Below are 16,171 nucleotides of genomic sequence, written 5' to 3'. Positions count from 1 at the left end.
GTGTACGTTTGGGCACGGGCCTACATGACGCCTTGGGTTTTAGAGACAATGGAAAGCTGAACACACCCGCGACTGAAATAAGTAAGAGACGGTTAGAGTATTGGTGGCAGAAAACTAGAGAGAAAGGACAAAAATAAATATTGGAAAAAAAAAGGACATTCTGCCGTAAAGGGCAGAGAACGGAGCTGAAATAGTTTTAATTGAAGTAAAGACACTAGGCCAACGCTAAGAAAAAGAAGAGTAAAGGGTTTTTTATTGTCGAGCCTGGTGGCACACTTGTTACCGCCCCGTTATAAAGGGGACGCTCATAGCATCCATCCACCCATCCAGACTGATCGAAAAAGGCGAGTGTTTTAAACATACAGGCATGACGGACATGTACGTATTTACGCGACTTATGGCTGTTGCGGATGACGTACATGTACGTCTTTGACCCTCAAAGAGTTAAAGACAGATAAAGGAGGTCCCCAGAGCATAAGCATTCTCAAGTCATGAATGGCAGCTCACTGATATTTCCAAAAATAAATTACTATATAACTGGTGCATCCCGCCAGAACTAGCCCATGGCACCAAAACATTGAGGATATCAGACGAATTTCAATAGGATCTGTGGACTGCACAAAAGTAATGTAAAATGATAGATAAAGCATGTTAGCTACATGACATCAGTGCAACCTAGCATTTAAATGCAGGTGTTTCATGTTCTAGTTGACAGCCAAATTGGGCAGATAGATGAGGTTACCGAGAGTCTTGTTCAAGTAATTGCTAGAATCAGTGACAAGACTGGAAATGCAGAGATCTTAGTCACAACTGCGGGTATGTAAAGAATGTACGTAAACACTCTCTTTGCATACTTTACATACAGCCCACATAGGAAGAGCACAAAAGAGCAAAATTTCTTAAGTCACCACATAATGTTTATCCATAGCACACGCCTTCATTAATGAAACTGAAGGTGAGTACAAAAATAAGTTTATTGTTGTGGAACGTGAGAACACATCGTACAGCACTGAATTAATAAAACTTTCAAAATGTTTTGTTTCATCAGGGACAACAGCAGTGATGACACTTAAAATCAAACAGAAAGATGTGATAATACATTACTTTGGAACAGCAGCAGCCATGTAGTAGATGAGTCTGCAGGCACTTGCAGTCAGCTTTTTTTCTTTAGAAATGCATATTCAGCAAAGCCAATTTCCAATTAAATGCTTAGGAAACAGTACAAAAGAAATGCAGACAAAATACAATAACCAAATGTATGGTGCAAGTTACTTACTGTTCAGCATTCCAGACAACTGCCCACATTTAAAAATGCAAATCCAAAGAGATATAACCACAAAAACATCCATTGTTGCATATTATGGAAGACGACGTAGCACGATAAATGTCAAACTACATAAAAGCAAGCAAATTCAGTGGACTTGCAACATGACATAACCTCAGTGCCATGCTCCTAAATACTACAAGCCCCTTATAAAATAAAACATAGGCACAAAACACACAAGGGCAGTGAGCATAACAAAAAAGGTAAAACTGAGCAACAAACGACCTCAGCTTAAAATTTACTATATATATAAATGTTATACCTGTCATTTGCAAATCAAGGTGGAAAGCAGGAAGTTCTGTAGACACCAAGCTAAACTTGGGAGAATAAAACTGACTTCTTCTTCAGAAGGAATAACTGTGGTGCTAACAGTAAGTTACGAGTCAAGCAGTTGTTGATCATCCACAGAGTCGCAACAAACAATACAATATATATAGAATTCAAAGGACACTCCGTGAAATCAATGTGTTTCCTTAAATCAACTTGCACATATAAGAAAAGTGAAAGCCTGAAATTCTTAAAGAATTCTGTAATTGTGACTCATCATATCTTAAAACGAACACCTAAATTGAAGATGGACTGTTACTATGAGACCATTAAATAAAGGAAGCAATCAATGCTTTTTTTCGTTCCAAGTTAAGTCAAGTGATTAGTTTCCATAATACATGTATGACCTATGATCTAGTTGGCTTTTGCCAGCACATTGGCCTCTGTGATCTAGAAAACTGTACAAGTGGGAGGCAGAAGGGAATATCGCTTTCAAATCTCTGCAGCAACTTTCACATCATCTCACAGATTATGGCAGCCTTTTAACAAAAATTAAGCGGACTGAACAGAAAAGTAATAGCATCGCATTCATAAACAAATGAAAACATGTTCTTCAAAATTGGATAGCACGAAATCAACTAGGACTACAAAGGAACACAGATGCACTTCGTGGTCCTGGCCGATTTCACGCTATCCAATTTTTAAGATTATGAACCAACTAGCCCAGCAACATACTCTATTAAAAAATGAAAACATGACCCAGCAAAGTTTACAAACATGCAAAACTACCACAAGATACACTACGTTACAGTAATTTCAATTGTGCGGTCAGTGGTCGAGATGTGAAATCCAATATGGAGAATTTGTACCTTTGATTTCCTGCGCCTATCATGTTTCACCAATGGAATATGTAAGAACTGTCTGAAATGTAACTGAGCACTTTAGCCTTATAAGGCATTTCCGTTTAATGTCTTCTTTGGTTATACTTGCGCCACAACTCATTTGAAATTTCCAGTTACCTTACTAAGCTTCTTTAGTCACTCGATTGCTGGTGGTTTTCTCAAGTAGGCATATTTTGACATCAACAAATTCCACCTACATGGCAGCCAGCTTACATGCTACCCATGAATTAAACAGCAGCACTGATAAAGTAATTATCAGTTCTGTAATTTGTACACTGCTGAGCATGCAGGTGCTGCAGAACACTTGCTCAGGTTGTAATGACAAACTGTTTGTCATTATACTGTTCACACTACAGTGCTAAAGATGTACTGAAGATCAAAACAAACTGAATTTTCAGAGACAGTGGTTGCCATCTTACTACGAACTGAGCATTTACTGGAGGCAAACTTAGCTAAAGCTATACGAGACATGAATACGTTAGACACAGTATCGACACATATGAATTTGTTCGCTTATCATACATGCGTGCAGCTTTTCAAGTGAAAGACTGTGGTCTACATGTTCACGAAGCTTGCTTTCCCTTGGTACTTGCCTGGCAAACGAAATTACAGTAAAGTATAATGCTGAGGAACGCACAAGCACAATAATAAAAGAAAAAGCAGAGCAGTGCACCACTGTAAAGGGTGGTATATAAGTGCAGCATTTTAAAGCACCAGTATAAACAACCACTGCAGCATTAAAAAAAAGGGTCACAAAGTATATAATACAATGACTGACTAAAGAAAATACTTAGCACCCATCACACATGTCGAAACAAAACCTTACGCCAACAACCTAGAGTAGTAAGTACAACTTTTGATTTTCAGAACGAACGCGCAACAGCGTAAAACACAGGGTAGCGGTTCTTTTGATATAGAAACACCCAAAAGATGAGCCTATTCACTACAAAGCACTAAAACAAATGCCTAAATGCACTGCAAAATATAGGAACAAAGAATGTCTGTGCCACACAGACGCGAGAAATGCACAACACGATAAGACTTTTATGAGCGTAATGTGTAAGAAAAAAAGAGTCACCAGGTAGAACAATGGCTAGCACAGTACCTCTCACCGGCGCACCCTGTGTGGTGTATGCCTTAATAAAATGTTAACGTGGCACGGTAGCAAATTTCATGTGTTGAATTCTCGTACAAATGGTTACGAGCATCTAAAAGACATCTAAACATACAGAACTGTGATATGGTGTTCAGATCTTTACAGTCCGATTGCTGATGCATTTTTATTCACCACTTCGATAAAGCATACTGAGCATCAGCTGCACAATAAGATGTGTTACTATTCCACTTGTACCACTTTGTCTCGATTAAATAGAGCAAAGGGTGCATTAGAAGCCAAGTATAGCCTATAGTGCTTGTAATGCACAGCAAATATATATACACACAACACAACTCAATTTCAACTCTAAGCACCACAAATGCGAGCTTTCGTTGAACCTAACATGTGTTTGACACTCGTAAATGGTAGTGTAACCAAAAGAGAAGACACAACTTCGGTGCTTTGAGAATACTTCCAAGGCCATGTTACAAGTCAGAGCATCAGATTATTTTCCTTTCTTTACTTCAACAAGGATTATTACTGCTTACGGGTGCCGCTCATACACATAAATATCTGACAAACTGCAACAATTACGAACAACACTATCTTTTGACAATCCTACAGACAAATAATCGTGACTAAACGTGTTATTGTTCAACAGATAACCTCAAGCTGATCTTGGAAACATAAACTTGGGAAATGGCAGGGGTTCAGTCACGCATACTGCCAACTAAATGCAGTGTGTTTTTATAGCCCATGATGATATTAAAAACAAAATCTGACGCTCTGATCTGCATGTGTGGACCCTAAAAACACAACATATAGCCTGGCAGTGCAGTCGAGGTGAGGCATCAGAACCGCACCTCAGATGTGGTTGGCAATGTGACGGTTGAGACTCTGACGTGCTGTCTTTTGGCCAACCACCTCAACTTGGAAGCCGATGGATTCCAGCTTGGCGATGTCAACAATTCGCCTCCCATCAAAGAGAAATGGAGGTTTGAGCATGGCGTTGTATATCTGTTGGTAGTCCAGGGACTGTGCACAAGAAAATTAAGAAAGAAAAAAAAAAGGCTCGTCATCAAACAATAGCACTCGGCACATTTTGCAATGCTACAGCTGCATGGTTATCAGCAGAGGCCGGATTTTTAGGCATTAAAAAAGCTCGTTTTAGGCGCCAAAAATAGGTAGGGAAAACAACGTTTTAGGCCTCCAATATCGTAAACATAGGTGCAATAAACTTTCGCATAAATGCAAATAATTTCAAACGAAGATGTGCGTGACCTCTACCTACAACACGAAAACAAAATGTTATTGCTTAAGATGGCACAGAGGTGCCAACTGTTGAACATAGCTGTGCAATTGTGTTTTGTCCCGCACGGTTCACAGAACACAGTCTTTCCCGTGTTGTGCAGGGTGAGTCAAGTGTTCGCTGTCGAATCAACACACTCCTGGGTATCTTTGCGGCATGACTGAGAAGGGCAGAGCAGGAGCAGACAGCCAGATCGCTAAAAGACCAGAAGGGAGCATTCCTTCTATTGGCTGGGCCGAACCGTGTAGAGCCAGTTTCTCCCCTGGCAGCGAACCACTGGCATAGCCAGGCGGGGAGTGGGGTGGGGGGTTCAATGGATTCAGCCCCTCCCCCCCCCCCCCCCCAAACGTTTCAGTTTTGCGTGTCTGTATATACACGCACGCATACAAACGCATGCGCGAACATATATAACGTATGGTTGAACCCTCCCCCCCAAAAAAAGTTCTGGCTACACTACTGCAGTTACCACCTTAAAAAGTAAATTACAGTAAAACCTCGGTGATACGAATCTTGTGGGGTTACCAAAAATATTCGTATCATCCGAAATTCGTATCACCAAAAAACATGTAAAATTAGTATGCGACAAAAGAAAGTTGGCATATGTTTTGATTCAGTGTTTCTCAGGGCCGCAGCGACGTCATGAACAGCCCTGAATAATTGCCAGTAAAGTTTTTAAACATCAACGATCATACTTGTACTCGTAAATGTACGGTGCATGCGCGCATGTGTAATTAAGGAACCAGATGTGTTGTGCCTCGTGACCGCTAGTAGTCCCTTCCTAATCCTACTACTCTTTTCTGCATGACACAGGAGTACTGCGGCGAAAGTGACTTAAGCGCTTTGCACACGATAGATAGAGGCCAAGCTCATTCGCCAAGACCATCCGCTTCGTCTCTTGGGGTCTTCGTCCACCTTTGATGGGACTTCATGACGGACCCACAGCCGAAGTTTCAGTCTTGTTTCATAGAACGTCTGATTGCGGGGACATGGCTTGCATCTACGTGGCAGGCACGTGTTAACACAGTACAGAGACGTTGCTGCCTCAAGCACAGGAGCACGCGTCAACGCGATGGAAAAAAAAAAAACGCGACGTCAACTTCATCTGTAATCTAAACGCGAAGGCGCTTAAAGGCTTCCAAGATTCACCCGCACTATCTCGAAGGCAACGACGCACCGTGGATGGTCGTGGAGCGCGCATGCCCGCGCCCGCGCGTGACTGCCGGGTCTTCCGCGACAGCGCAGGCAGCACCTGTCCGTACCTGTGCGCTAGCGTGCGTTCGTATCAAACGTCGCGGGGCGCAAATCGGTTCGCAACAACCGTACTCCAATACAGTGCAGGCTAATGGGCCTTGGCCGGGACCACAGAAAAATTCGTATCACCCCGAAATTCGTACGAGCCGTGATCGTATCACCGAGGTTTTACTGTACAAACGAAACAAAAGCTGCATGCACATCACATTTTTCTTTCTTTTATTGCGATAGCAATTATATAGACAGTTTCGGCTGAATTTTGCCGTCGCCGTCGCCGCCGTCATGCACCGTATATGTATATATATATATATATATATATATATATATATATATATATATATATATATATATATATATATAAAAGCCCCAAAGAAAAATAACTCAGAAAAATGCTTCCGAAGCGCGGAATCGAACCAGGGACCTCTTCCTCCGCAGCGAGTGGCGCTAGCCACTACGCCACGAAACGCAGATCCTCCATGTAGGTAACGGCGAGCGTTATATACACACCCTTTACCGCTGGACGGACTTGGAGACGGCTGCGCTTATAAGCGTTTTTTCATTACCAGCGAGATGGCGTTAGGAGCGCGACAGGCGCATTTAAAAGTCGTCAGCGAGCTCGCTCGTTTCTTCTTATACTTGCGCAGGGAGAACCTTGCCCTTCCGCTGTCTGCTCGCGCGGTTTTCTTGTGCTGAGGGGAAGAGGGATGTTTCACGCTTTCACCGTGATGTCCACGCTCATGTTACGGAGCGTACGAAAGCCACTCGAGCTCAAGGGACGCCGCTAAACGAACAAACAGAAGATGAGCGCAAACTATCAAGTGTCACAGCTCGACACTTGAAGCACGCTAGTTTCCTTCGCTGCTTCGGCTGCCTTTGCAACAGGAGCGTTGTTCAAACTGAGAGTATCCATTGGCGAGCCTCACTTCATATAGCATTAGTTTCTTGCTATCGCATTCATTGCTTCGGCCTTGCGGCGAAACTGTGACTTCTTTTCTTTTTGTCTTCACTCTCATTTCCGCTGACGGCTCTCCGCGGTTTCGCATTCGCCAACCGCTCACGCCATGTCAGCGCGGCGGCGGTCCCACTTCACTGCTTTCTAGGAGTTGTTTCCAAAAGTTGGTTGAACTAGAGGACTAGGATGAACCCCATAGTTCGCAACAGCCAATGTTACGCGGTAACATGAATAACAGTCTCAAGCAGCACCCAGGAGCGAAACTTGAGGCTAAATAGTGTTCATATAAGCACCAATTTCGAAAAGAGGCATTTATAGGCACTTGTAAGCATTTACGCATGAACACCAAAAATAGGCATTTATAGGCACTATAAAAACACTATAAAAGCCCTTCTTAACCTCTAATTCATGCTCATGAATGGCACGATAGGAGCGCAAGGAACAAAATAGGCATTTGCCTAAAATCCGGTCTCTAGTTATCAGCTGCAAGTTCATTCGACAGACATGTCCAAAAACCTTCTGTCAAGGTTCAGTAAAGACAGATGCCATAATCCAAGTGCGGGAAGGCCACACTGACATTGCTAACAAAACAACTTCTACTTATAAATGAAATGCTTACACACCTTGAACTCATCCCACTCGGTGCAAATAACAATGGCATGGGTGTCTTGAGCAGCGGAATAGGCATCTTGGAAAATCTCCACTTGCTTCAATACTGCATATGCACACACAGTAAGGTTCAGATCAGTGAACTTTACTACAACCCATAGTATCAGAACACCCTCTCAAGTTGCATATGACAAGCCCTTTTACGCAAACTGCTACAAATGCTTGGTACTATTGCCTGTGTGGTCTATTTCACTATTTGTTACCCTTACACTCGTGATCTACGATAACAGAGCAATACAGTGAATGCTAAAAGTTGGAAAGCTGCATCATGTCAGCATATGCCTGTGTTATATCAACATGTCAGCTATGCCAAGTAAGTTTACCTCCTTAGGAGAATGGCAGTTCCAACTTATTTGTGAATTATCATAATCATCACCTACCCTATGTCCACTGCAGGACAAAGGCATCTCCAAATGATCTCCAATTTACTCTGTCTTGCATGAACCAATTCCTTCTATGCCTGTGATCCTGTTAATTTCATCACTCCACCTAACTCTCCGCCTGCCTCGGCTGCATTTCCCATACCTTAGTACTATGCATTCTATCACTCTATGCTAAGCATAAGTTATACCCCCACAAGCCCAGGTCCAACACAGCAGGCTGCACATTACTGCAGCTCAGAACTTTGCAGATAAGGATTTCGTAATATACTTTGTCTATATGCAATACATTTTCACGCTATCTATGCCTTGACAACTGTGCAGCCCTTTCCTGTCAGTCATGCACTGAAATACAGTAAAACAGACAGTGTCTGTGGACAGAATGGCGCTTTTGTACGTACCATCGCCCTGTTCTCCTGAGCCATTGAGATCACTGAAATGATATCACAAGTGTGGAAAGACATAAATTAAAACAATGAGTAACATTTAAACGAAGCGCAGCATCTCGCGCGACAAACTCACTCGATGATCTGCTGCTTTGGGACTTTGGGGTCATAGATGTTGAGACAGGCTCCTTCCTCCATCAAGTGTTTGCAAACATAGATAGCAGCGCTCTCTCTGCATGTTCAGGATGGGTTGAAAGGTGATGGTAATGAGTTAAAAAGTGTGCACAACACTGTAAACAAGCAAACAGTGAATGCATGGACTTATTGTGTGAATTCATACAGGCTCATGAGACCGACAGCATGAATAATGTTTTTAAAATGATCATATTTTGAAAATAGGTTGGTGTGCACAAATTCACAAGGCACACGGGCCGACTAGAAAGTCTTGATCCCATTTACTTTCAGATAGGTGTTAACTGTCCCTTTAAAAGAGTTTCTTCCATCTAGCAAATCTACAAAACTGGCTCAACATTCTAGCATGTTGAGTTGTAATGTCGTGACTGCCCTATTTTGGGCTCACTTCCTGCTTAGCTTGGCAAGTACAGTAGTTTCCCCAGAAGAATGTTGTCACAGGCTTTACAGAACAAGTCTAAGGCAAATGATTGACAAGGTAGACGTTATCCCAGTGAAGCTTTCCTTCTGAGAAAATCATCTCAATTTCCTTCCTGGTATGGTGCCAGTCTTCAGGTTAAGCTCAACTTTCTTTTCAACGACTGTGGATTTCATCCACGTGTTATTGGCCTGAAGCCAGACTAATGGTGGCAACTCTGCAATACTTAATCTTCATTTCTGCATTAGCTGTGCATTTGCACCAATCGCGAGTGAAAAAAAATCTTGTTTAAAACACCCCCATTTATGCAGCCCGGGGGAGCATGAGAAAACTTCACTGACTGGGAAAACTTGCAGCCCAATTTACTCAAACAGCTTTGCTGAGTGGTTTGCACAGCTCGTGCACACAAAAAGCAAAATTGCACGAACCAGAAACGCATGAACGAAATTCCACTGTATAGATTCCAATACTCTGTATAGATTCCAATAACTCAATGCGGTGTCACCAGTGGTTCACAGTGAGATAATACACACCTCGTGTCACCAGTGTTCTTCTTGAATGCAAAGCCAAGAACTGCAATCTTTTTTCTAGCCACAGTGTTGAAAAGCCGTTCGATGATTCGCTGGGCAAACCGAGTCCTCTGAAAGCTGTTCATTTCTACAACCTGAAATGTAAGAAATGCTTCTATCACATAGGCATTGCACTGAAATCGCACTGATACCAGTAAAAATTGAATTCTTGTTTTCGCATTAATTTCGCTTTAGACGAGAATTTTATTTTTTCGCTCTCGTACTAGCATTATCTCAATCTCTGTAACAATCAGTGGGGTCTCGCATTAGGACTGTGCATTTAACGACTTGACAAGGAACGGTGAACAAATACAGGTGGCAAAAAGTCCAAGCGCCATTGCAGCCATTCATTCACCTGTTCCTGCAGTCTCCACTGAAAAATGGCTGTCGTGTACAAGTATCAAAGTTTCAAATAAGTGCTGGGAGCAGCATGATCGAGCCTTATTTGGTTATATCGAGTACAAAGACAGTAGTAAAGTATTACCTGATACCAGTAGTTCGCAACCTCTGGAAGCTTGAGGCATTCGCACAGGTAAACCAAATTCAGCACGTCCTTTTGGAAGCAGCTGCCTCCGAAACCTTCCGGGCAGAGAAGAGAACCACAAGTCAGAGCCAGAATTTCAAAAACACTTGGCAGACAATAGCGAATGCCAAGCATGTATCAACCTTAATCACAAAATGTGAACGTAAGTGGTGCTATAGGTTTTTTAGCACACAGAAAAAAGAGAGAACAGATAGAAAATGAGAATAGCCTCGAAACCTGCACGTGCAGTGGGAATGAATACTACAGTGCAGTCCACTTATAGCAATATACTGCTTATAACTATAGGTCGACTTAACAGTGTAATTTTATGCATTAGGGCTATGGAAAAAAAAAACCACATATAACAATATTTTATTCACCGCATATCGAATTTAACGATCAACATTTTGCCCTCTGGACGGCATTTTCCATGCAGAATAATCGTGACATTGAAGAATAATCATCGTAGGCAGCGTCGCCTCGTTCTGCGACGAGATCACTGACGAGGCGATTGTTGAGGATGTGTTGTCTTGACAGACGGCAGTGTTGGGCAACGGTGGCAACGGCAGCAGTGACGGCAGCGAGATTGGCAGTGTTTTCGGTGCCCCTTCTCTGACCCTGACCTCAATGTCCACAGAAAGTGTATTGTCGTCTATTGATACATTAATCGACTTTATCCACTCGAAAAGATTGCTGCCAGTGTTCGCACAGCAGCTGGAAGCAATGCACACTGCGGATGTGATGTTAAAACTGCCACAAGAGCAAGGCCAGATTTCTGACTATTTCAGCACGCCTAGTGCTTGAGACATGCTCTTTGGAGTTAGTATTAAAGTTTTGTTTTTCACAGCCTACTTTCTACAACATCTATTCTTACTATAAGTGGCGATTTCGGGTTCAGAGCTACAAAAGTACGTTCGGCGGCCTTTTTTTTTTAACCCGGCAGTCCAGATATACATCATTATATGTGGACTCCACTGTACTACAAAATTTAGTGTAAGCACCCTGTAAGAGAGCACCTCCCCCCCCCCCCCCATACTTTTTTCAGTTGCTTGGGGTGGGGGTTGCCAGCTGATCACATTGTGCATGTGGTTCTGAGAAGCATGTCTGCTCAGATGAAAACATGTCTTGCACCACTGCCTTATTACGAATGAAATCACAAGGTCCTTGCGAGTGCTAAGCTCATCAGTCATGAGGTGATGAGAATTAAATTTTACGCACTGATTTTCTGCAAATTAAAAACTACAGTTGCAAATTTCTTGAACTGATTAAAGGATGTTGATGCAGTGAGTGCTTCTTTACTGTGTTTTATACATTCAGCACTTTGACATTTGCTTAATTCAGACATTTTTTTTCTAGTCCCAGGAAACTCAAGCTAATGAGGTTGTTACTATGCATGCAACATTAAATATTAGGTGCTGAACACTGACAGCCCCTCCAGTACGTATACAGGATACCCATGTTCAGTAACATGTTTCGATATTTTGAAATTTTGTTCAAGTTTCAGCAACGCCTTACTGTATTAAAAAAAAAGTAATGTCCGTTCAGAGCTCTTAAAGCAAACAGGACATCGTGCTTACCAACGCTGGCTTGTAGAAATCTTGGACCAATTCTGCTGTCACTCCCAATAGCATGAGCCACTTCAGATACATCAGCTCCAGTTGACTCACAGATTGCAGAGACTGCATTGATGCTAGAAATTCTCTGAGCTAGAAAAGCATTTGCAGCCTGCAAAAGCAAAATAAAACAACATTAGCATGTCAGACAGACAACCAGCAGCGGAGACCTTTTCCAGAAAAAACTGCGCCAGGTGACTTACCAGTTTTGAAAGCTCTGAAGACCAGGTGTTCATGGTGATGATACGGTCTTCGGGAATCCAATGCTTGTACACTGAACACAGCTCTTCAATAGCTGCCTGGCCTTCAGGCGTCTGCTCTCCTCCGATGAGTATGCGATCTGGATTAAGTAGGTCTGCAACAGCTGAGCCCTCAGCTAGAAATTCGGGGTTTGAAAGAACCTGCGAGTAAAGCGAAACATTCTAAAAAAAAAGTGTTTGTGGTGTCTTGACTTCCTTCTTGTGTCCATGTTTGCACGCCCTGTCTTTAAGAATGAATACTTACCAACTAGCTCAGCTCTCTGTTATTCTAAAGAGAAACACTTAGTACGCTGCTTAACTTAGAGCCACACACCTGCAAAGGATGCTGGAAACTTTGTTTCGGGCACCTTGAATGCGTCACATGTATACTTTATTATTAGAGCTGTGCGAATAGCAAAATCTTGGGTGCGAAGTGAATTCGAATATTGAAGTGTGAGTGCGAATCGAATCGAATATTTTTCTAATATTTCTAGAATACATTTCGAATACTTCGAAGCGAAATTGCAGAAAAAAAAAAGTTAGAGAGGATTCCTAAGCATATTCTTATGAGATAGCAACACGAAAGTGTTTCTTTTCGCTAGGTTCATGAAGCACTGGCAGTGTGGTGTTTCATAGTTGTCTTATCAAGAATGAGGCAATGTAGAGGCTGAATTATATTTATGTACATGATTTGGTGCAACCAAAATGTTGCCAACAACGCTTCACACGCGATAGGCAAAGATGCCATTTCCTCAGCCTCTCTCCTCCTCTTTCAACTTCTGTGGAAGCCCAACTGATGTGGCGGACAAGGGTGTGCTCCCTTCAAGTCCGGAGTACCACATCTGCCTCGTAGACGTCGATATATAAGAACATCTGAAATTTTGGATGCTAGAAAGCTTCGGCGTCCGATTTTTCGGACTTCTTGCCCAAATTTCAGGCCCAAAACAGCATTAATTGAGCCCCTAACTCTGCCACATCTTTCATCTCCATGTTGGAACCAGCGTTTTCTTGAGTTAATACATTTGCGACCGTAGCGGAGCTTGAAAGGCAGCTTTGCCGCAATACGGGGGTGTCATGAGGTGAAGCATATTGAAAATCTAGGGACCACTTGCAATCGGACGTCTCTTGGCAAAGTTCGACCGTAACGGAGCTTGAAAGGCAGCTTTGCCGCAATACCAGGGTGTGATAACGTGAAGCATATTGAAAATCTGAAGGGGTCACTTTCAATCGGACGTTGACTGTATTTGTTTCTGGGAAGTTCGAATAGTAAAATTCCAGTGCGAATCGAATCGAATAACAAGCACTATTCAAAAAATATTCGAAATTTCGAATATTCGCACACCCCTATTTATTATGTTTTGTTTCTAAAACATCGGAATAGTTTATACCTAAAGTCATTGTTAGTTTCTTCAAGTTAAGGTGCTATAAATGCGTATTCATTGTTCATGTTTAAGCCCGACTGTGGCTGTACATGATGCCAATGAGATAGTGCTAACAAGAAGACAGATAGGCAAGGTGTAGTCTGGGGAAACTGATACACGCTCCATTGCCCTCTAATAATGTAGGAATAAAGAATAAATGGGAGACAATACTGCTGATGTTTGTCAGTTGCTGAACACTGACTTGTAACGACACCGAGGAATCACGAATCCAATACGGTCACCATTACTGTTTATTGCCGTTCCTCCTCTTTTTCGCCCTCTAAGAACTGTACCCTTGCATCTTCTTTTCCATCTTCTTCCTTACACTCCCCCCGTTGTTTGTCGTCACCCCTCCTGGGGTGATACCGAAGAACGTTGCTTGTAGCGGCGAATTCAAGCTGTCCGTCATTGAGGTAGCCAATGGTCTTTAGCACACCTTGCTGTACCGATATTTTTACGACTTTAAACGGTCCAAGAATTCTTGTGTCACTACCGGGCAGACCCTTCCGCACGAGCACAAGATCATTCAGTCCAATATCCGGCTTGTGTCCTTGGTGTCGCTTGTCGAATTGGAGTTTCATCGCCTTTCGGTATCTCCTTTGTTCCTGGTTGGTTTTTCAGTGTTCAAACAATTGCAGTTGATCATCGATTTTAAGTTCTTTGTCGGCTGGCAGTACTGGCACTTCGCCATAGGCAGCAAAATGCGGGCTGCAGCCAAGACTCGTAGTGTGTGTTCTGTTGTGGTGAGCCACAGCCGCTTCTAGGCAGCACTTCCATCCGCCTTTAAACGTTGGGTACATGGACATGAATTGCTTGATGTCACGTATAACCCTTTCCGCCATTCCATTGGCCTGCGGGTGAAATGGAGCGCAACGACGTAGTGTAATGCGACGGCTATCTGCCCACTGCTGAAGTTTCTTGCTTAAAAATGCGGGTCCATAGTCAGATATCACGACTTTCAGCTGTGAGAATATCGCTCGGTCAAGCAAGGCGATAACGCTGTTCGTGTCTTCTCGTCCAAGACGTGCCGCTACCATTCTGGTGCACTGATCTATGGCAATCAAGAAAGACTGTGTCTTGCGAACCCCGGAACTCCTCTTTTTCAGTTCCGCAAAGTCCACGTGGACGACTTCAAAGGGTTTGTCCGAATGGTTTGGCAAGACGAGCTCGTCGGGTCGAGGCCGGTATTTTGCTTTATTCACTTGACACAAGTGGCACGACTTGACATAGGCTTCGACGTCTTTTTTCATGTTTGTCCATGTGAACTGTTTGAGAAGCTTGTTGTACGTTCGCCAGAAGCCATCATGACCACCTGATTCGGGGCTGTCGTGATATAAGTGAAGCACTTTTGGAATCAGTGTGTCTGGTACGACGAACTTGCCATCCTTGAAGTGTAGACTTTCATACTCTTCCCATAATCTCGTCATGTTAACTGTTCCACGCGGGATCTCGACCGCCAACCGAGACAGGGCGTCGGCGTCAGTAAGATGGCTACCTTCACGGTGGAAGACGTCAAAATCGTACTGTTGAAGTTCATTGACCCATCGGGCCAATTTTCCCCTTGGCTCCGACATATTCAACAGGTGCGTTAATGTTTGGTGATCCGTATATAATGAAAACTTCTTCCGTCGATGTATGATCAAAAGTAGCGCACAGCCATTAAAACAGCAAGAGCCTCCTTCTCAGTTGTAGAATAATTCTGCTGGGTAGGGTTGAAGGTGCAGGAGTAGTATCCTATAACCCTAAGCTGTTGAGTTGGAGGTGAACTGAGGTCTCTTTGGTACAGAACCGCCCCTGTACCATGTACCATAATTGGGTCATTCCATGCCAAACGTCCCAGCCATTTTGGCAACTATCTCAAATGTAGTGAAAAAAAATTGTGCCGATTTATTACGTTGAAAACAGTGAATTGCTAGAGTATTTAGGAGAGAAAAAATTTTTTGGTCTTGTGGGTGCCTTCCAAATTTACCAGAATGTCACCTGGGTGTTGTTTGTAAGAAAATTTATTCTGAGAGTATTGTTTCTTGTTTTAATACCAAAATTTGGTTTACATATTGAGCAAAGGTGTTTGTGTAAGCTGTTTAAAGCTCGATAATATTAGTACAATTTTTCTGCCTTATACGCCTCCAGGAATTTCTCCAAAATGTTCTATGTTTGCATTTTTTCCATTGCGATATTGCGCCTTGTATGAATATACGAGTAATGGATACTTACTCTACAGAAGGTATATTTTGCGATAAAAATATTTTCAGACCCCTCAAGTTTCTAAACATTACGTGAAAAAATCACGAATTTCAGAAAATCGTCGTTTTGGTCCACATTGAGACGCGATTTACACCACGTGGTGCTCCAACTAAAAATCGGCTTTATACCTCAATCGAAAGCAACTAAAGAGTTCTTCTTATATGGCAAGTTTTATCATTACAATTTTCGTTTTAAGGAAAAAAATAAATTTTGATGTTCCCCATTGATGGCAATTGGGAATATCAATGAGGAAGGTGCCATGTGGCCAAATGGGGACATAGCCATCAATGGGGAACATCAAAAATTATTTTTTTCCTTAAAACGAAATTGTAATGATAAAACTTGCCATATAAGAAGAACTTTTTAGTTGCTTTCGATTGAGTATAAAGGCGATTTTTAGTTGAGAGCACCACGTT

The 16,171-nt window shown here is 42.5% G+C and overlaps 1 protein-coding gene across 10 annotated transcripts in view; it reads right to left on the bottom strand.

The window, feature by feature from the left end:
• Positions 1-955: 955 nt before the first annotated feature.
• Positions 956-16,171, bottom strand: part of LOC119382956 (UDP-glucose 6-dehydrogenase) — a 56,751-nt gene continuing 41,535 nt past the window's right edge. The window contains exons 5-12 of one of the 10 annotated variants that reach the window (XM_049412353.1): positions 12,055-12,252; positions 11,816-11,963; positions 10,200-10,294; positions 9,680-9,810; positions 8,673-8,768; positions 8,552-8,583; positions 7,725-7,816; positions 2,618-4,624 (exon numbers count right to left, since the gene is read on the bottom strand). In XM_049412353.1, coding sequence (XP_049268310.1) covers positions 4,454-4,624; positions 7,725-7,816; positions 8,552-8,583; positions 8,673-8,768; positions 9,680-9,810; positions 10,200-10,294; positions 11,816-11,963; positions 12,055-12,252 — 963 coding nt within the window. In that variant the 3' untranslated portion in view covers positions 2,618-4,453. The other 9 variants (XM_049412357.1, XM_049412356.1, XM_049412358.1 and 6 more) reach the window with 9 other exon arrangements.

Source organism: Rhipicephalus sanguineus, chromosome 2, assembly GCF_013339695.2.
Source record: "Rhipicephalus sanguineus isolate Rsan-2018 chromosome 2, BIME_Rsan_1.4, whole genome shotgun sequence".
In the NCBI taxonomy this organism is placed as follows: domain Eukaryota; kingdom Metazoa; phylum Arthropoda; class Arachnida; order Ixodida; family Ixodidae; genus Rhipicephalus; species Rhipicephalus sanguineus.
The sequence above is the reverse complement of the archived record's forward strand: the minus strand, read 5'-3'. Positions and strand labels throughout refer to the sequence as shown.